We start from the raw sequence: 22826 nt of genomic DNA on the forward strand, positions 1-22826 counted from the left end.
CTCCCCAGATGCAGTTACCATTATGCCAAAAACACAGTTCTGGATCTCTAATCCAGCCTGAATTTATATCATTCTCTAGGCATTAATATTTTTGAAGAACTCATTAAAAATGTGAACACAGAAGGTCATGCCAGCTTTGTAGAGTGCTAAGAGCCACTCAAATGCATCTGTGAACTAATCAGCTGGTATTTTAGCAACTGCAGCAGAGCTCACTTATCACGCGTTCCTCTTCCCATCAAGCTGCCATGGTGGGGCACTCCCACTGCAGCCTGGGAAGCTTTGTGAGCTCTCACTTAGAGCCGTTCTGGGCCCATTATCATGCTATATGATTCATTTATTATCTAGCTTTTACTTTATAATGCAGCCTAAAATTAAAAATAGTGTTTCCAGTTCTTACTCCCATTACTAGTCACCTTATTATATGTTCAAAAAATCCATTAAGAAAAGGAAATATATGAAATAGAAAACAGAGAGAAGAAAAATGGGACTGGGGTTTAAAAAAAAATTGTTTCAAATATTGTCTCAACCAGACAATGAGTCCTTTCTAATCCTCCACAGAAAAACCAGCATTGAGCCATATAACAGTGCAGCAAAGAACAGGGATGTTTGTTTGAACAATCCAGCCTCACAGTTATTTGGGATACTCCTTTTTGAGGTTACTATCCTCTCTTTCCTTGTGTGTAAAATCAAGGCAAGAATACCATAAGTGGCAGAAAAATTAAATTATACTTCATAAAAATTAAAAACTGTTATGCTCCAAAGCATACCATCAAGACAACCTACAGAATGGGAGAAAATATTTGCAAATCATATATGTGATAGAGAACTTATATTCAAAATACATAAAGAATGTGGCTGGTTGGGTGGCTCATGCCTGCAATCTCAGCACTTTGGGAGGCCAGGGTGGGAGGATTGCTTGAACCCAGGAGTTCAAGACCAGCCTGGGCAACATAGTGAGACTCCATCTTTACAAAAAAAATACAAAAATTAGCTGGGCATGGTGGCATACGCCTATAGTCCCAGGTACTTAGGAGGCTAAGATGAGAGGATCGCTTGAGCCCAGGAGATTGAGGCTGCAGTGAGCCAAGATTGTGCCACTGCACTCCAGCCTGGGCAACAGACTAAGACCCTGTCTCAAAGAAAAGAATGCGTACAAAAAAGACAAACAACTGAATTTGTTTAATTGGGAAGAGGCTTTGAATAGGTATTTTTCCAAAGATAGAGAAACACCCAAAAAAGCATAAGAAAAGATGGTCAACATCATTAGTCATTAGGGAAATGCAGGTCAAGACCACAATGAGATACTACACCATACCCTCTAGGATGGCCACAATAAAAAAGACAGAAAATAACTAGTGTTGGTGAGAATATGGAGAAATTGGAACCCTCCTATACTTCCGGTAGGAATATTATCAGGCCACCACTTTAGAAAATAGTCTGATAGTTCCTCAAAAGGATGTTACCCTATATGACCCAGGAATTCCACTCCTAAGTATATGAGTTAATTTCCTAAAAGAAATGAAAACATGAATCTACACTAAAATTTATACCTGAATGTTCATAGCAGCCTTATAGCTAGTAGCCCAAAGGGGAAACAAGCCAAATGTTCATCAGCTGATGAACGGATAAAGAAAATGCAGTATATTTATTCGGCAATAAAAAGGAATGAAGTACTGATTCACGGCACAACATGGATGAACCCTGAAAACATCATGCAAGTGAAAGACCAGACCTGAAAGACCAGACCCGAAAGACCACACAAATGATTCCACTGACATGAAATGCACTGAAGAGACAAATCCATAGAAGCAGAAACTAGATTAGTGGTTGTCTAGGGTTGGGAGAAATGGGAAGAGACTGCTAATGGATACAGGGCTTCTTTTTGGGGTGATAAAAATATTCTAAACTTGATTTTGGTCACGGTTGCACAACTCTGCAAATATACTAAACACCATTGAATGTGCCCTGTAAATGGGCGAATTGTATGGTATGTGAATTGTATCTCAATAGATCCATTATAAGGAAAAAAAATGTTTACTACATGTATTTTTACTGGCAATCAAATTCACATCAACTATAAAACACACTATCTGACCCAAAGTACACACCCAATAAATACAAATTCCTTCGTTCTTTTATTTTTCTCCTGCTTTGGTGCCTTCTCTCTTCATGATTCTGTAATCAGGGCTTTCACCATTGAGCACAGTTTTAAATTTTTGCTGGAGGTCTTAAAGGCAATTCAAAAGGATGAAGGTAGTTAAAAACTCTTTTTGCAAAAAAGATTTAAGGCAATGAATTTCTGAAGAAGTCTGTCTTCTGTAATGAGACATGTTTCATATGTCAGGAGCCCTTATAAAAAGTGATGTCACAGCAAAAAGAGAATCAGTTAAGCGCTGCCTTGGCCCTGGGTGTGAGCACGCTCTGGTCCAGCATTTTGGACTGAGAGATTAAGGATTGTAACCGGCTAGGAAGCACAGGTGAATTATCTCTAAGGATCCCTGTAACAAAAGTCAATGGGGAGAAAAGAAATAGGAATTTTTCTCTGGAATTTAAGGTCAAATTAAATTACAAATAAAAGACAGATGGTAATTCTTCCTTCTAATGTTTCATCTATCTTTTCTATATCTTTAGTAGATAGTATTTACAGACTGAATGGGCAATAATTGGATCCCAGGCTTTAGTTAAGCAGACTAAAGCCTGGAGTTCACAAATGGACTCTTAAAGAGAAAGCTGAGTGCATGTATTTACAAACAGTGTGACAGGTGGACTTTTAAAAAAATTTATAATTTGTCATGATCATTAATAATAAAGCAGTATTTTGAAAACTGATTTTTGAAAACAAGAAAATTCACATATCTTAACTGCAATGTCTCATCATTATTCATTTTGCATCCTTCTCTTTTTCTTCCAATCTTAGCCAAAGTATTTTGAAATAAAGTCAGAATATATCACTGTCCAAATGTACCACAGAAAAAAGGAAGAGAAAGACAAACATCGCAAAATTAAAGAAGCATATTAAATCATCTGTTCTCCACATATCTTGTGAAAATCTCAATCTTTCCGTTCAAAGACAACTCTGAAGTTACGAGTAAATTTCAGATTTGGCAAAAACTGTATATCCCAAATTTTGCTGGTGAGCGGGACACATTTGCAAGACCAATACAAAGCTGAAGTTTCAATCTGTTGATCAGTGTGTTCACAGTGATATTTGAGGAGCTCTTTGATTTTTAGCTGAATATGTTTGTTGAAATAAATTTGATTCAGTATTTCTTTTAACCTGATCCCGTATCTGTCTGTTATGCAAACGCTTTGCTCACGTTTTCACAGCTTGTAACTGTTACAGCCAAAGGCTCAAATACCCTGACTGAGCTTTATAGTGCTTTCTTCAACAACAGAGTATTCCGGATAAATGTTTCCTCTTTATAATGTTTTCAGAAAAATACAGAATTTCCTGAAATGAAATTTTAAAAAAGGTTTCCTAAATTTTCTTCTTTTTTACGCTCAAGTATTAGTAGCGCAAACTAAATAAGAATTACATATCGAAACAACTGGAAACTTTTCTGAAAAATATAAAGAGGAGTGAAAAACAAAACATGGGTTCGGGTATTATAGAATCTTCTGAAAACGACTGGAAAAAATGGACAGAATTTAAATAAATCTGCTTGAAGATTTATTTAAATCTGGAGAGACTTTAATGGAGAGATAACAAGCCAGTAAAAAATCTGTATCAAGATGTGGGAGAGAAAGAAAACAGAGAGAAGAGCTCCATGTTTCAGATACCTGCAGTTTTCATAAGGGAAAGATGAGAAGCTAATTAGAACATCCACGACTCAGGGGACTAAGGGGGCAGGCACTGGATACAGAGGCCATCAAGAATGGGGCCACATTAAACCTCCTACAGCTTGGGTTGGTTATGCTTACACAGAGAGTTTTGCTCAAGATGTAAAGATAAACCAGACGGACTCATGTGTGCTCAAAGACTGAGCCTGAACTCAGAATTACTCATACCCTAGAAAGTAGATGAAGCTTATTCTAGATTGCTAATGCCTCCAACTGTCTACTAGAAGCAAGCATAGATCCTCTCTAAAAGATACACCAAAAGAGCATTTCCAGCATGAAGCTTGAGAAGAAAATGAAATGCAACACACAGAAAGAAATGAGCAAGATAGACAGGATATGATGACAAGATCGGATACGTGTGTAATTGGGGTACTAGAAGAAGAGAGAATGGGGTAGAGGCAGCCCTTGAAGAGATGATGGCCAGTGATGCTCCAAAACCTCAGACACACATCCAACGAGAGACTCAAGAAGGTCCATAAACTCCAAGAAGGGCCAGGTGCAGTGACTCACAACTGCAATCCCAGCACTTTGGGAGGCTGCGGCAGGCAGATTACTTGTGGTCAGGAGTTCGAGACCAGCCTGGCCAACATGGTGAAACCCCGTCTCTACTAAAAATACAAAATTTAGCCAGGCATGGTGGCATGTGCTTGCAATTCCAGCTACTAGGGAGGCTAAGGCAGGAGAATCGCTTGAACCCAGGTGGTGGAGGTTGCTGTGAGTGGAGATCGTGCCACTGCACTCCAGCCTGGGTGACGGAGTGAGACTTTGTCTGAAACAAACAAACAAACAAAAAAACAAAACAACTCCAAGAAGAATAATCACAGAGAAAGCTGCAACTTGGTACATCATAATAATGCCCATGAAAACCAAAAACAGAGAAAAATCACAAATTCATCTGCAGGGGGAGAAAAACAAGTTACAGTCGTGCCCCTCATAATGACCTGTAGGTCAATGGACAGGGTCCCATAAGATTATAGGGGAGCTGAAAAATTCCTACCGCCTGGTGACATCATAGTCTGGTCCTAACAAACTTCCAGAGTGTTTGTTCTTTTCTAGCTCCCCCTTACAACCTTTTTTTGGGGAGACAGCATCTTGCAGGCTGGATTGCGGTGGTACAATCATAGCTCACTGCAGCCTCAAACTCCTGGGTTCAAGCAATCCTCCCACTTCAGCCCCCTGAATAGCTGGGACCACAGATGCTGCCACCATGGCCTGACTAAATCTTTTATTTTTTTATATTGATGAGGTCTCACTGTGTTTCACAGGCTGGGCAGGAACCCCTGGCCTCAAGTGACCCTCTTGCCTTGATCTCCCAAAGCGTTGGGATTACAGGTGTGAACCACTGTGCCCAGCCTCTAATCCCTTTTTTCGGGAATATTCTCTCAGGCTAGAAAGTCCTTCAATCTTGTTTACTAGTCACATTCTTATTAATTCGGAATACTTGCAGAAAGGAAAATAAATTAGGATAACATTTAATATTAAAATATCTTTAGAACACTGAAACTTATGCCATTTCTTCATGCATAGGTGAATTAGAATAACTTTAAAGTGCAAGCTTTTGAAAGTTGGGAGGTTTTGTAACTGACAGATGCGGAGCTCTTCCGCTACACCCAGTAAATGCAGGACTCAGTATGTGCTGGAAGGAAGACACGATACTGCATTCTGATGGCCCCATGGGTCTGTGAAAAGTTTAAGTGTTCGGCCACATACCTGTAGTGCCTATTTTCTCCAGACATTTTTAGGATGTGTTCTACCACATACAGACTGAAAAGAAAGACGGGGATTGCACCTGGAGAACGGTGGTTCTAAGTGCTTTCAAGTTAGTGGATTCAGGAAGTCATTCTAAGCGGCTGTGGTCCCCCACAGAAGCAGCATACCTTCTACAAACACCTCACCCGGCTTTCTAATGAGGCTGCATGAAAATGCAGTAAGAAATCCTCATAGCAGCAACTTCATGGCCATCTCTGCAACTTTCTAGGCAAAGGCTGCACGGGCAGGATTACTCCACAGTGAGTATACTAGCCTCTGTTCTGAGCAGACCTTTAGCTCATACCAGTCAGGGCATGGAACACTTTGAAACCCAGTTTTGGAAGTAATATATCATTTTTTTCAAAGCCTCACAGGCCAGTGTTCTTGGTTGTGGACACTATTTCTTAATGATAAGCCCATGTTCCTGCTGGCTCTCATTCCTCCCTGAGGTAAACCTCTCAGTGCGTCTTCTCTGGAGAATACAGAGACATCTTCAAGACCTCTTGAGGCGGAGGATAAAGTGGCACTGCATTAAAAAAGGACCTGATTGGTGTCTTAAAAATTCAGGCTTTTACATCTACTTATCACGTACTTTGACTCTTAGGGGCTGGGGTGGAGAGGTGGGAACATTGCTGGTGACCTTGACTGATCAATTACTTACTCAGTGACAACTGTCCCACACCCAGGACATTGGGCATTACTCAAGATGGGGGTGGGGAGAGGACGAACCACGCATGACTGACGCAGGTCCCTCTTCAGGGAGGTGTGCCCTTGCAGATGCAGGTGCCGTGAGCTGTGAGCAGAGCTGGAAGGTGGTCAGTACTGCCCTGTGGAGATGCACCCCAGCCACTTAATCCAGCCTGGGGGGCTGTGTGGGGTCAAGCAGGTTGAAAAGGCTTCCCAGAGGAAGTGGCATCAGATGAAGCCTAAGAATAATTCGCAGCTAGCCACATGAAGGCGAAGCTGGTGGCTATGGGTCAGGAGCATTCAACCCACTCAATGGCTTCATGGTTGTCATCACAGGACTGGGGTCAATTTTTATGCACTCTTTGTTCAAGCTACATGGACAGCCCCGCCTTCACTTAGCATTTTCAACCCAGAGTTGGTGATCTCTGTAATGCTTTACATTTTACAAAGCACTTTCATTTATTATACCAATTACAATGCACAGCATTCAGTAAGCACAGTCAGCATTGCACACTGTAAAACATACATTTAGTAATTTAGTAAAACCTGTGCAAGAACAGACTGAGGAGCAGAAGACACTGTCTTAATCTTTGGGCAGTTGATATAAAGATGACAAGGAAACCCAGGCTAAGGCAACCTTCATCAGGTAACATCAGGAGAAGATGACCATGTCTAATGGGGCAACGTGGACTGGAGGTGGCGCAAGTTCCTGGACCACCAAGGCTGGCTGCTAACCCCAGTGGAGCGAAGGCGGTTTACTCTTGGGAGGAGAACAGCACCCACCTCCTCTGGTCATCCTCTTTCCTTCCTCTTCCTTCCTGCCTCCAAGGTCATCAATGACCTGTTGTCTGCCCAAGGATGGGAGATTCTTATGTTATCAAACATTGATTGGTGAAATTCATCCTCAGTCTTTTCAATAACCAGTCCCAGAGAGCATCTTCTTCTCAGGTGAGCCTTCCTCCCCATCAAAGCCTATCACTCTCCTTCAGATACAGAGAGGAGGAGTGTGTGTGATGTGTGAATGATGACAGCACTCCTTCAGATGATCCTGTGCTCTGAGTCTGTTGCAGCATATTTTATCACTCCAGTCACGCCCATGGAGCCAGTGCCCCTGAAGGGACTATAAGTGGATGCAGGACTCACCTGTGGCGAAGACAACATTCCTCGAGACCAGACGGTGCTCCACGATGGAGAACTGAGGGAGCTCAATCCTTTCCACTCCGGTGACAGCCTTGTCCCCGCCTCGCCAGTAAAATTCAATGTCATCTGTGGTATAGCCATCTGCCGAGAGAGAGAAGCAGGGAGACAGGAAACATCACCATTTCATATAAATGCATGGCTAAATAAACTATCATTAACATGGAGGTTGCGGCTCTGCTATGTTTTGAGTAGATTTGCTTAATGTGCTTGTCTAGGGGAAGTGTCATCAAAGAACTAACTTTCCAATATTCTCGTGTTATCGCTGCCATTTTATTTGTACCAGGCTGGTATTGAAAAGCCGAGAAGCTGGGGAGAATCGGTGCTCTGACCAGAGTTCTATTTGCGAAGTGTAACTTCAGAGCTGACCCAGACACAATACAGAGATGAATTTAAAATATATCTCAACTGCAATGAATAAGATAGTTTTAAGAGAATGAGAATTGAAGTATGAAGAATTCCAGAAAGGCATACTCCTCTCAAGAGCTTTTGAGAGAGTTCAAAGTTCAAAGACCAAAGGTGAATTTCACCAATCAGTGGCTGATTACATGAGGTAAGCTCAGAGCAAAAGGAATGTTCTCCTTGGCATATTTGGATGGTTTTATCAGCTCTTCCTGGCCACAAAGTTTGCCAACCTTAGAAATGCCTGTTCTTGGGATATTCCTGACCCTTACAGATGGGCACAGGTGGTCTCATCAGAAAGAACAGTGGTCGTTAGCTGGATTATAGCTCCAAATCCAGCTTTAGCACAGTGCTCATATTTACAGGGTGATTAATCATGGCTTCTTGAGAATGAGTAAATGGGGCAATAGAGTCTATTGTTACTTGTAGCACCCAGGAGTCTCCTAAAACATTAGGTCAACTTTGTCAATAAGATCAATTAAAGCAGAGATTGGGAGAACAATATTATCTCAATATAAAATACTTTTTAATTTGAACATAAAATATAAGAAAAAAATATTCACTCGATGTTTAATGTTAGTCAAATGAATGGACCAAAGCTGTAGGGTAGGGAAGAGTTGCTCCCCACAGCTAATGCCACCTTTCCGGTCCTACCTACTGTCCTCTCTTTAATAAAACATCCATCTTTCCACACGGTAAGTGGCATACTCTGCTTAAAACCTGCAAATGCTTCCTAGTGAAATTATTAACAGCAAAACAAGTACAAACTCCTTACAAGAACCTCAAGAACCTACAGGCCTGGCCCATGGGCCTTCAGCCCTACTTCCTCATTCACCCAACCAGGCCTCACTGGTCTCTTATTGCAGCTCAGACCAGCGTGCTGTGCCCAGAGCTCCTGGGTCCTGTGCAGGGACACACCTCCAGATCTTCACATAGCTCATTCTTTCCCACATTTGCATCTTGGCTGAAATAAAACCTTTTGCAGACGCCTTCCCTGGCATTCCATCTCACAGGCAACCTCGCAATTATTCACTATGCTTTTATCAGACTTTACTTTCTTCAAAGCACTACCACTATTTGATTTTGGTCTAATGGTTTCCTGTCTTCTGTGGACTATAAGCTCCACAAAGGCAGGTGTTTTGTCTGTCATCTCTAAATGTCCCTGTGCTTACAACCGTGCCTACATAGAGTTAACGTCCAGTAAGTATTTGTTGGATAAACTTTGGGTTGATGAATTTGCCCTCAAGTGTGGAACTAAAGACACCATTTTTCTTTTGTCTGTTCCCAATAGGGAGACATGTGTAGTTGGACCACAAGAGAATCAGGAGAATCTCTTCTTCCATTCAAATGATTAAACCATGGATTCTCTGCAAAGAAGGGACCTCACACATGGAGAGAATCTCTTCTACAGCACATCTTCCTGCTCATCATACACCACTGCCCATACACCACAGTGCCAGAGTCCTCTCTCTCAGAAGTCACTCACTGTGTGACTTGACAGTTGAAATAGGAGCTGCTGCCTTACTTAGATTCCAAATTGGCCTTCTTGAAACTTCCACTGACTCACTCACTAGAGTTGTGCCCTCTGGCCACACTGAAGCCAGTTAACTTCTTCAGATCGTCCTTCAAATACTGGGAAATCATCTTTCCCCTGAGCTTCTGTCCTCTAAGGTAAACGTCCCCAGAGAATTCAACTATGCATCACTTGACATGGCTTTATGTCTTTCTTCTTCTGTAAAAACACAGCTCTCAGAAAACATGACAGTGATGTGGGTGGAAGTGAGGGGCACCGTGGGGCCAGCCCCACCCAGGATCTACAGTAGCCTACCACCAGTGCAGTTTCTCAACATGTTCATGCACAAAGACATTCGCTTCTTACCACAATTGTATCAAGTGGGACTGCAAAGTCAAAGTCATTTATCCCCCTAAAATTCAGTATAAATATTGACAGGCCTAAATCCAATTGAGACTAGTTATAAACCAGTTCATAATAGGCCAAGATAAGCAACAACAAAACCCATATCCTGATATGCCAGGAGGTGTAGTTTAGGTAGCAGGAGGGACATTGTTAGATGTTATGGATGCAGCTCTCATCTCTCATATAGGAGTACTCAATGCTGAATTATCAATAAAGTATCTGAATACTACTCAAATTGAAGAAAATTGCCGAGATGCAGAAATAGCCTGCTTGTAAAGCCGAGTTCCTGATGGGAAATGAGTTTTACTCTGACCGCCCAGGGTCCCAGCAGTGCAGCCACTCATGCGTGATGAAGCATATTGTAGGAAAATAGCATCTCGGTGTTTGCTCCTCTCACTGAATGGACCAAAATGAGGGGCATTTGTTTTCTTCTATTTCAGCGCAGCAAACAGACTCTCTTAACCAGATTAGAATGAAGAACTCTTTTATACCGAGTCTCTCTCTCTGTCTTTCTCTCTGTCTTCCCCTCTTTCTATGTCAAAAAAATTATGGATGCCTTGAAAAAAGATGCTAAATAATGACAAAAGGATCTAAAATACACATAGGAGGAGAAAGAAACACAGATACGGATACACACAGCTTTCAATTTCCAGAGTGCAGTTCTGCTCGTCCAGAGGGTATCTCCTGAGGTCCATCATGCATGCTGCTGTCGTGGTGATTCTGAAATACACAGCATGAGGGAAGACATTAAAGAAGAGCTGAGAAATGTATCAGGGAGACTGCTCCTAGATAAACAACGAGTAAGCCCCCTATGGGAACCCTGCCCAAAGTACACCTGGCTAAACATCGTTCACTATACACAGAGAGAAACTTGAGTAAATAAGAAACTCTTTTCAGCATAATATAGACCAGATTTATCAAGAAAAAAACACAAAACTTTATTATATATTTTTTAATCATTTATTTTTTGATTGACATAAAAATTGTATACATTTGTAATATACAGCATGATGTTTTGAAATATGTCTATGCTTTGAAACAGTTAAATTGAGGTAATTAACAAATGTATTGTATCACCGATTTTTGTTTTTGTTTTTTTTGGACCGGAGTCTCGCTCTGTCCACCCAGGCTGGAGTGCAGTGGCGCGATCTCAGCTCACTGCAAGCTCCACCTCCCGGGTTCAAGCCATTCTCCTGCCTCAGCCTCCTGAGTAGCTGGGAATACAGGCGCCCACCACCATGCCCAGCTGATTTTTTTTGTATTTTTTAGTAGAGGCGGGGTTTCACCATGTTAGCCAAGATGGTCTCGATCTCCTGACCTCGTGATCCGCCCACCTCGGCCTCCCAAAGTGCTGGGATTACAGATGTGAGCCACTACACCTGGCTTGTATCACCTATTTAGCTCTTTTTGTGAGTGATGAAAATGCAAAATCTACCCTCTTGCAATTTTTGAGTATACGGCACTTTGTTATTAGCTATAGTCACCATATTATACCGAAAACCTTACTATGTCTTACTGACTTTGGATAATCAGTGGCAGAGAAAGGGGTTTCCAAGAAGTTCTTACCTTCAATTTTTGTTTCTCTTCTTGTCTATAGGCTCTCTAGCCTCTCTAGTACAGACAGAGCCTATGTGTGGGACACCACCAATTAGGTTAAGACTGAGGTCTTTGACTTTCCATGGGAAGTGTTAAAGTAGCTATAGACGCACTTTGGAACTCTAAACCTCACCTCTGCTTCTTTCTATTTTATTACAGTTGTCTGTTAGGCTGGATTCTGCTATTACAGAAATTTTTTTACTGTGTAATCATCTATCTTTTCAGAAAGAATATTTGGCTCCTATTTTATCAATTACGAACCAAAATTGGGTGGGTTAAGTTCTCTTAGGGCCAGCTAAAGGCATGGAAATAATTACTTCCCAAAAACAGTTAAGGCTCCACCATGCAATGGTTAAGCCAACCCTACACTGAGAAACAATACTTCTAGAAATGTCAAGTCCATTTCCTAATCTGCCTGCAGCCTTCTCTTAGGGAGACCAACTTATTCAAAGCTGCTTCTTTGAAAACGCAACTATTAGGGTCATTATATTTTACACTATGTATCTCTAGAACCCCACCCTTTCCCCACCACTGTCAAAGGTGACTGGACTGGGGCGGGTTCCTGAGTCAAAGACAGCAAGCCACTAGCGGGTGAGATACATGACATGACCTGAGTTGAAAGTCAGAGTGGAGCTAAAGAGACTCTCTTCCATAGGAATGAATTGAACAGTAAAGATAAGAGTGGAAGTTCATCTGCAAGGCCATGGTTTACAGGCTTGTGATGCTGTTTTCAAACTGGAGAGCAAAGGATAAGAAAGCATCATAGATGGAGAGAAGGTGCAGCGAGTAGAGTTAAGGACGCAGTCGTAGCTGTGCCCCAGGCCACAGCAGGTGGCCTTGCTGAATGTGTGCTCCACCTCTCCAGGGAGCAGCTTCTGAAAGCCTGTGCAGGAATTGTGTAACCGGCAGTCCTGGCTATGCCCATTCAGTGATGGGGAGTAAGAATGAAAATGTGAGAATGCTTTCTCCTGAGATCCCTAGTCACCTTCAATCCCCAGCTGTCCTTCAGGTTCCATCTTTCTTGAAGCCCAGTGTTGAGCTTTTTCTGAATGATCTTCTTTATGAATATTCACAACATACCTACTAATGCTGCAGGTAATGTGCAAGCCCGACTCTTACCAACAGATCCTAACCCAAACATCTGGAAAACACTAGACGTGTGTCAATATTGTGTCATTTACCCTAAACACAGGTGATAAGGAAATAATGGAGCAAAGTATGCCCTTCTATTAGCATCTGGTTAAGCAAGCAGTTTGAACAACATTCTACTTTCCAATGATTGAGAGAAGCAGTGAGGGAAAATGTCAACATATTTAGCAAACAGGTCAATGCTGAATTTTTTGTGCAAATAGCATGCATGCACCATGCAGACATCATCAATAAAATCCATACCAATGGTGAAAGTGTGTTCCTTCCAAATGTCATAACACTTCCCCTTATCCTTGGAATCAAGGAGTGCATTACATTCTGGGATCACAAATCAACACATAGCTCTTTGGCATATTTTTCTACAACATTTAACATTCTAGCCAACTGAAGTTCCAGACTCACACTTTTCAACTCTGGCATGTGTTATGGCAGATTGACAACCCAATGTCCATACAAGATGCCTACAATGCAAAATTAGAATAGAGTTCTGCTAAAATTATGAATCTTTATGAAGAAGAAAAGAACCTTCACCGACAATGCTCAAATTTTTTAATTTTCCTTTTTTTTTTTTTTTTTTTATATGGAGTCTTGCTCTGTCGCCCAGGCTGGAGTGCAGTGGCGCGATCTTGGCTCACTGCAATCTCCACCTCCCGGGTTCACGCCATTCTCCTGCCTCAGCCTCCCGAGTAGGTGGGACTACAGGCGCCTGCCACCACGCCCAGCTAATTTTTTTGTATTTTTAGTAGAGACGGGTTTTCACCATGTTATCCAGGATGGTCTTGATCTCCTGACCCCGATCCACCCATCTCGGTCTCCCAAAGTGCTGGGATTACAGGCGTGAGCCACTGCGCCCGGCTTAATTTTCTTATATATTTTGGTACCTATTCACTTGAACTGAGTCAATGATTGAAATTACTGTTTCTTACTGTTTGTTTTCTTATTCACTTTTCAAACCACCCCTAACACACACACACACACACACTCACACACGCATACACACACACATGAACATGCCCAAATTGTCTGGGGACACCATGTGCAGTGGTCACATTATTGGAGGGAGAAGGGAAACCTGAGGCTAGACGAATTGGTGACAGCATGCCCTTTTCCCACCAAGTACACCAAGTACAGTAGCTGTCCAGGTCTTCTTATTCAGTTATAATGCTGTATATAAAATGGAGCCCCATTTCAGTGAGCTGAGATGGGGCTACTGCACTCCAGCCTGGGTGACAAAGTGAGTGAGACTCCATCTCAAAAAAAAAAAAAAAAAAAGAGAGAGAGAGAGAAGAGGAGGAAGGAAATTCTGAAATTTGTGACAACATTGATGGAATTGGAGAACATTATGCTAAGTGAAATAAGTCAGGCCCAGAAAGACAAATACCACATGTTTTCACTTATTTGTGGAATTAAAACAATGAACTTGTAGAGAGTAGAATGGTGGTGGCAGAAGCTGGAGGAGGGAAAATGGGGAGGTGATGAGCAAAGGGTAGACAATTTCGAACAGGGAGAATATGTTTTCTCTTTTTGTGCATTCTATTGCACAGCATGGTGAATATAGTTAGCAGTAGAGTGTTGTACAATTCAAATTGCTAAGTAAACTTCAAATGTTCTTGCCACAAAAAAATGTTAATTATTTGAGGTGATGGATATGTTAACTAGCTTGATTTAATTATTTCACATTGGATTCATAAATCATACCATCATTTTGTGCCCCATACATTTTTCCACCATGCAACTCCCTCTTCACAGAACCCATAAATCTATACAATTATACATTGTCAATTTACAATAAAAAAAGGAAAAAAATGGAGCCACTTTTTTCATTTTATGTGAGGAATAAGGTAGACACATCTACTCACTACTTTTCTTTATTTGGAAGAAATACTCAGAAAACCCTCTCAGAGTGAAGAGTGAGGCACATGAGCTTGCTCTTGCTCATGCTACAAAAGGTAACCATCAAGATAGAAGAAGTAGCTGAACAGCTGGGATAAAAAGGCAAAAAGAGAGAGAGTAGGGGTGGGGAGCAGAGCGATGAAGTAGGCTGTGGAGCAGGAGCATGCCCCTCCCTGAGCCACAAAATCCTCATTCAAGTTGGCTAAACTCATCACAGGCTGGGAGAGTGGGCCTTTTGAGTGAATCGACCCTGGGGCATTGCAGAAATCACTGAATGTGTGCTCCACCTCTCCAGGGAGCAGCTTCTCAAAGCTTGTGCAGGAGTTGCGTTAAGGTTGAGAAGGATTACAGAAGGGTTGAGGAATTTCACAGATGGTAGAACTGAGAGTTCAAGCCTAGTGCACGGAGATCAACCAAGGGCAGATAGGCCACAGTGACATCTGGGCTCCACCTGTGTAATCCCCAACACTCACACACATGGTTTTATATTTTCCCTAATAAATATATATATATATTTTGTCCTGACAGAATAATTTAACCAACATCTAGTGCCACCTTCTCCAGCCCTCTGTGATCTGAGAATTCCACTGTTATTCCTAAGGAATACTGGTGAAGCTCAGCAATCGGAATCCAATAGGACTGGGTGAGGCTCTCTCAGTATTACTCTTCAGTAGGTTCCTTTTTTTTCTTTTGGTTGTTTGTTTTTTGTTTTATGATTGAGAGATGTAATGCTTAGGGTCTCTGTGACTACAAGGCATGTTTCTGATAGAGAAGCAGAGGAAGATAATGGCGAAGTGACAGAAGACATGCCTGTGTCCAATAAACCCTTTCTTTACAGTCATACTTCGAGAATGCTGAAAGTAGAAAGAAAAAAACAAACAAAAAAGTCAACAAAGAGACAGAGGAGTGAGGACAACATTACAGGGATGGTGCGAATTCATCATCTCAGTGCCCAAGACAACCGCCAGTCATATCTGTACTTTATGGAACACCAGTTGAGCAGTTGCTCAGTGCCCAGTTCTGTGCCAACTACTTTAATACACACGTGTATTCCCCAGAGGGTGGAATGAGAAGTTCTTAAGCACTACACCACAGGTTCAACCCTCTGAAGAGGGAGAGAAAACAGTTTCAAAGAATCACTAAAGTACTTTGAGTCACTCCAACTATCTGGATTTAATTATTGGCACTTGGGGGTTTCACAATCTACAACTGCATTGTCCAAAACAGTAACCACCAACCATGTGTGACTATTTATATCTACATTTAGAATTAATTATTTTAAATTAATTTAAATGAAATAATATTAGAAATGTAGCTCCTCCGATGTTCTAGTCACATATCCAGTGCTCAATAGTCCCCTGTGACTGGCTGGTAGCTACTGTACTATGCAGATTATGGACCACCCCCATTACCACAGAAAGCTCCATCAGACAGTGCAAAAATAATAGCTTGCTATCTGTGTCTCTAGCCTCAGAGAACATGACTCCCTGGATGAATGTAGTTGGGGGGATATGGTCAAATGCACGGAACCCAGAGGCTTGTGAAGGTAAGCTGTCACAGCTGGAAGAAGCCCTGCATGACGGGGTAGAAAATGTCACTCAAGACTCTACCCAAAGTGTGTCTGACTTCATGGTTTAGTTATAACACAGGAGCCAGACAGAAAGACCTTCCCTAATTAAGTGACAATTAGGCGTAACAAATGGATCACCTTAACCTGATCTTCACATTTATATCCTAGAGGCTACAGCCTCCAATATGAGAGTGAAACTGAAGTCAAGATCACCATATCTATATTGGCACTAGAAAGTCACTTTGTTTCTATGAATTTGTCCCACCAAAGCATAAACATTCTGAATAAAAGAAGAGATGTTCTATGAAAAGCAATGAAAGCATAGAAAATGAAAGTTGAAAAATTTAGATGACCTGTGTCTGGTTACTAAATGTATGAGTGGATACGGCCTCTTTTCAAGAAGAATGGGGAGGCAAAAGAACATTCTGAAATGAAGGCACAGACAGAGAGAAGAAGCTGCAACACTGAGAGATAAATGCAAGAAATCCTAGCCACAAATGCCAAATTGAAATCTGTACTGAAGACAAGGGAATAGAATTAACATGGCTGAAAATCCTTTAACGGCATGGAAAGCTTCTTACATTTTAATGGGCACATACGTTATTAAAGTACCTTGTTAAAATTCAGATTCTGTCCTAGCACTTTGGGAGGCTGAGGCGGGTGGATCACAAGGTCAGGAGTTTGAGACCATCCTGGCTAACATGGTGAAACCCCATCTCTACTAAAAGTACAAAAAGTTAGCTGGGCGTGGTGGCACAGGCCTATAGTCCCAGCTACTTGGGAGGCTGAGGCAGGAGAATTGCTTGAACCTGGGAGGCGGAGGTTACAGTGAGCCGAGATCGCGCCACTGCACTCCAGCCTGGGCAACAGAGTGAGACTCCGTCAAAAAGAAAAAACAAAAAAAAATTCAGATTCTGGAATTGGGTGGGTCTTTCATTCTGAAATTCCCAGATAACATTCCCAGGTGATGCTGATGCTGGTCTGGGTGACCCTATTTTGAGTAGAAAGGAGAGGGCAAACTTGTAAAACCTACTCAAAGGCAGAAGCTTTGAAAACAGAGGAAATGATAGATACTGAGGGGATAAAATGGATATGTAACTGACATTTATTAGAGCAAGACCAAACAGCATCCAAATTAGCAAATTAAACTTAAACATGAAACAATTTAAAAATTTTTAATTAAAATATAATATACACAATATAAAATATACCATTTTAGTGATTTTTAAGTGTATTCAGTGCATTCACAATGGTGTGCAACCATCACTACTATCCATTTCCAGAACTTTTTCATCATCTCAAACAGAAACTCTGTACCTTTTAAACAGTAACATCGATTACCCTAACCCCAGACCCAGTAATCTCTAGTTCACATACTGTCTCTATGAATTGACCTATTCTATGGGTCACCACATATAAGTGAAATCATATAAATGAAATATTTGTCTTTTTCTGCCTGGTTTAGTTCAATTACTATATTTTTTTCAAGGTTCACCCATGGCGTAGCATGTACAAGAATTTCATACAATTTTAAAACTGAAAAATATTCCATTATATGGATATACCATATTTTATTTATCCATTCATCTGTTGGCAGACATTTGGGTTGTTTCTAACTTTTGGCTACTATGAATAATCCCACTATAAACATTGGCATAAAAATATCTGTTTGGGTCACTTCTTTTGCATATACCTAGAAGTGGAATTGTGGATCATATGTTAATTTTATGTTTAAATTTTGAGGAACCACCATACTGCTTTCCACAGTGACTGAATCATTTTAAATTCCCATCAGCAATCCCTAAGGTTCCTATTTTTTCTTGATTTTGACAACATTTGTTCTTTTCCTTTTAAAATATATATATATATATATATACTTCCATCCTGATTGTGTGATGTATACTCATTGTGGTTTTGAAATGAAAACAAGAATAACAACACACACATTAATGGCACTTGTCTTTTTTTTTGTCCATGTTTTTCCCTTACCTCTTTGAATAAAGAGATTATTTAAAGTCTTTATCAACTAAGTCCAATAATTAGATTTCTGCCAATTTATTTAGTTCCTTTGACTAAGCCATGTTTTCCTCTTTGTATGCTTTGTGACTTTTTTCCCTGAAACTTGGGCATTTCATCATTATTATGTGGTCACTCTGAAAATCAGATTCTTTCCTTTGCCCAGGGTTTGCTGCTTTTAACTTTATGAGTCCATTTGTTTTGAGTCATTTCTAAACTTTTTTTGAAAAGATTATTTCTTGTCAAGTTTAATCAGTGAAGTCTCTGTTGCTTTAGCTCATGTTTAGAGAATGTTTTAAATTTATTTATCTATGTATTTATTTATCAGAGATGAGATCCCACTCTATTGCCTAGGCTGAGTATAGTGGCAAGACCATAGCTCACTGTAGCTTCAAACACCTGGGCTCAAGCGACCTTCCTGTGTCAGCTTCCCAAGTAGCTGGGACTACAGTCCTGCACCAACATGCCTGGCTAGATATTTTCTTTATTATTATTTACTTATTTATTTGGTAGAGATGGGCTCTTGTTACATTGCCCAGGCTGGACTAAAATTCATGATCTCAACTGATACTCCCACCTTGGCCTCCTAAAGCACTAAGATTACAAGCATGAGCCACCATGTCTGGAAAATATTTTAACAAGAATTTCTTTAAGTGCCAAGAGCTGAAACAAACAAACAAAAAACACACAAACAAAAAAGAGAACAGCATTCTTTCTCAGTCTTTGCAGACTGGCTATGTACTGGGGCACACTTTCCTCTAAGCCTAGGGATTAGCCGAAAGGAAAAATTGGAGGTTCCTTAGGACTTTTCTGAGCATACTTCTTGTCTAGGCATGTGCATGGATTTTTAAGTACTTCTATATATGTGGCTGCTTTTGAATGACCTAATTTCTCTAAGAGTCTCATCCCAGCTTCTCTTTTGAGCCTTAGATGGTCTATTTTATGCTTCCATCCAAAATCTCCCATCCTAGGCATTTTTAGGTTTGTCCTCACCCTGTAGCCTTAATGAGCACTGCCTGCCCCTTCTCTTACTTGCATTCTGAGTTAGGCAAAACTGAGATGAACATCTTGCTTTAGTCCTTCAGGCATCCTCCAGACAGTTTAGAACATATGTAAACAATAATTTGCAAATAAGATCTGCTCTGCTCCCTCTGGTAGGAGAGGGAGAACCGGGAACTAGGCTGCTGCCTGCTCAAAACCAAAACAATCCCTGCCCTAGGATGTGGGTGGGGGAAATGGCAAGTGAAAAAAAAAATGCCACAAAACTTTCCTATTGTTTTTAATATAGATTTTTTTCTTGATTGGGCATTTGACTGGTTACTGTGAACCTTAAACTGATTTCCAGAGCTTCAACAAGGTTGGTTCAGATAGCTTCTAGTTTTTGTTTTGTTTTGTTTTGATGTTTTTGTGAGGGGACAAGAGCTTGGAGCTTTTCAGTGTGCCACTTTGCTGATGTTACCGTCCAAGTGGAGCCTAAAGCAACCCCATTTTGGATGGTAATCTGCCATTCTGACTTCTGATTAACCCCTGTTCCAGGAATGCCTCTAAGATTTCTACTTTTTCTACTGTTACCATAAATCTTGACTTTAAGTCAAAAGAGCCTGGACCATAAATCCTGCCCTTAAGCAGATTCACACAGCATTCTTGTCTCTCCCTGAGAGGTCAACTTCAATTGTCCTACACATCCCCTCCCTATGGTATATAAGCCCTGGATCCTGAGGGTAATGGTGTGAGGATCCACCATCTTGTCTCACTGCTGCCTGAGATAAGACATGGCCCCTGTTTATAACTTCTCATTAAATGTGTCTTTCTAAGAAACTGGATTTGTCAGCCTCTTTCTTTAGCCTCTCAGCTTCCTCAGCCTTTGGGTATGGTAGGTGTGTACAGACCTGCCCACTGCAGAACCCAACATAGGGGTTGATCACGGCAGGAGAGGGAGGGTGTTTCCAAAGCAAGAGAAGGGTCTTTACAGGCAAGAGAAGGAAGGTGTTTACAAAGATAGACAGGAATTTAGTAAATAGAATTATGATATAAAGTCAAAGCCTGGTTCTTTAAAAATATAAATGAAATAGATATTTCTTGATATGAACAAACACAGTTATAAATGAAAAAGGGAATATAACAGTATGTTCTAAGAAGCTTAAAATATAAGAAAAAGCAATGTACCTGTGCATGCTAATGATTAGAAAGGCCAAATAAAAATGACATCTTCCTGAAAAACATGAATTCTCACGGTTAATGCAAGCAGAAAACCTAGAGACCCATAAGTATTGCAGAAACTGAAGCCCTGTGTGCCAGGGTGGAAAATGTTATTCAAGATCCTTTACAAAGTAACATGCATTTATAAAACATTCCCCCAAAAAATATTTCATATAAATTATACATTTATGGGTAAACCTTTAAATACTTAAAGGAACATCAACCCTTTCAGGTATAGAAATTTCCCATATAATATAATCCACTGCAGAACATAAAAAAAGAGAGGAATCTACTTGATTCATGTTAGGACAAAACACACAAAAAAAGAAGACATATATAATCTGTTACTATATTTAAGAGACTGTATATGGTATATATCACAGATAAATGTGCGAGACAACCTTCATTAGTCCATTTTCTGTTGCTTGTAACAGAATACACGAAATTGGGTAATTTATAAGAAACGAAATGTCTTTCTTACAGTGATGGAGGTTGGTAAGTCCAAGGTAGAGAAGGTGCATCTGAAGAAAGTGAGAACCTTGTTGCTAGAGGGAACTCTCTGAAGAGTCTCGAGGCAGTGTAGTGTATAATACGGCAAGGGGGCTGAGCAGGCTCATGTGCTAGTTCAGATTTCCCATCCTCTTCTTATAAAGCCACCAGTTCCTCTCCCATAAATACCCATTATTCATTAATCTATAAATGGATTAATCCATTCACGAGGACAGAGCCATCATGACCCAATCACCTCTTAAAAGCCCCACCTCTCCATGCTACCACACTGGGGATTCAGTGAGTTTTGGAATTCAAGGAGTTTTGGAGGGGACATTCAAACCATTGCAGGGCTTCCTACCACCACCTCTACATTGGATAGTTTATCTAGGAAATTTCAATAAATTGGCTCATGTTTCTTAGAAACTTCAGCCAAGCCATGATGTTAGATGAGAAAGAGGGAACTTGGAAATAGATTTCTTGGGAGAGTTTACACACATCTTGAAGGAAGGTTGGCACCTTCCAAGTGGCATACAAGGAGTAACGGTGCCTACTTTACACCTGAGAAAAGTGTTGTTAAGGTGACAAGATAGAGGAGACTGAATAGGAATTGGCCTTTCAGATTACGAAGAATGCAGGCATATTTCCTGTTGCACACACATGAGCTACATGGATGAAATGGAGGTCCTGGATTTATCATAGATCCTCTACAATAGAGCTGCCTAGATAAGTAGAGAAACGGAAGATGACCATGAAGGATACATTCTTAGAGCTAACAAAAGTCCCAAGAAATTCCATGGAATAGAAAACCTGCCTACTGGCTCCACCACCAATATCCAATTTCAGTCAAGGGATTTGCTGGAAAGCTCTGAGAAGAGTTAATTTTCAATATTTTCCAGGTCAGAGTATGAAGCCACCAGAAAACAGTATCAGTTAATGTAAAACTTCTTATTCATTTTTTTTCCACCCTCAAAATTAAATCTTTAAAATTAGGGAAGTCATATGTAATTTATCATACTGGGTAGGGGTAGGGAAAAGAGAAAGTAGAAGGCAGAGAGGTTGAGAAGCCACAAGTCCCTGCTCTTTGCCACTGCAGGCTTCCAGCCTGAAATACAAATGGGCTAAGGAAAGGGAAAATGTTAATGCTAAATCTGAATTTAGTATTAAACACTGAACTGAGAATACCTGTGTAACATAAAGATAGAAAACAACTCTTACTAAAACAATGAATATAGAAAACCATGAGATCTGCCCAAATTTCACCAAGGTAGATAAATTTTATACCCCCCTGAACAAAGTTTAATAGTAGGGTATAACTGCATTATGACTAGATCACAAGTTGTTTTTTTAATCAATAAACTGGTTGAATAAGAATTTTTAAGCAAAAAAAAATGGTAAATTAACCAAGAGCAAAGCGAAATTAAAGTTTTTGTAAGAGGATTACCCATCATCATAAAATAGGATTTATCCCAGAAACTGAATGGATTGGGTGGGGGAAGCGATGTCACCAAGCTGGTGGAATGGGATGTCAAACTCCACCTTCACCCCTCCACTCCACAAAGCAAGATCAAATAGCCGCTGTCTACAGACCAGAACATCCTTTTGAAAATTTCAATATTGAAACAAGCCTGAGACATCCATTTGGTCTGCAGAACTGATTGAAATCCAAATTAGAAGCGTAAAAAGAAAGGTCTTACTTTGACTGCACTCCCCTTCCCCAAGTCAGCAGGATGCCAGATGAAAAAGGATTTCTATGGGCACACATGTTCTATATGGGGAAAAGAAAATTGGAGGCAGTCATCCCATTTTCCAAGCATTTGGAAAGGCTTCCCAGGAAGCTCACCCTAGTTTCACCTCACAAAGAACATTAGGGGGAAATAACATGGCTAGATTGCCCAGGGTTAGATAGAAACAAAGAAAAGAGGCAGAGGTCATAGTCACCAGCAAACAAATCTGGGTGGTACTTCTGTTTCTCCCAGCTGTGGCACCAAACCACACCTCATAAACCAGCCACAAAGCTGATTTGGTTGCCTTCAGAAATGGAGTGGAAGTTTAACCTAGCTCGAGTTTCTAGATGGCTAGTCAACATGCTCAGCCTCAGGGCCTAACCAATGACACTGC

At 40.8% G+C, this 22826-nt stretch overlaps 1 protein-coding gene across 2 annotated transcripts in view; it reads right to left on the reverse strand.

The window, feature by feature from the left end:
- The window catches only part of GABRB3 (gamma-aminobutyric acid type A receptor subunit beta3), a 227441-nt gene that overhangs the window by 30579 nt on the left and 174036 nt on the right, over nucleotides 1–22826 (reverse strand). For both annotated transcript variants that reach the window (XM_058427930.1, XM_032175705.2), the window contains exons 5-6: nucleotides 10431–10513; nucleotides 7420–7557 (exon numbers count right to left, since the gene is read on the reverse strand). In XM_058427930.1, the coding sequence (XP_058283913.1) occupies nucleotides 7420–7557; nucleotides 10431–10513 (221 nt within the window). The remainder of the gene's footprint in view (nucleotides 1–7419; nucleotides 7558–10430; nucleotides 10514–22826) is intronic.

This window comes from Hylobates moloch, unplaced genomic scaffold (genome assembly GCF_009828535.3).
Source record: "Hylobates moloch isolate HMO894 unplaced genomic scaffold, HMol_V3 SCAFFOLD_14, whole genome shotgun sequence".
In the NCBI taxonomy this organism is placed as follows: domain Eukaryota; kingdom Metazoa; phylum Chordata; class Mammalia; order Primates; family Hylobatidae; genus Hylobates; species Hylobates moloch.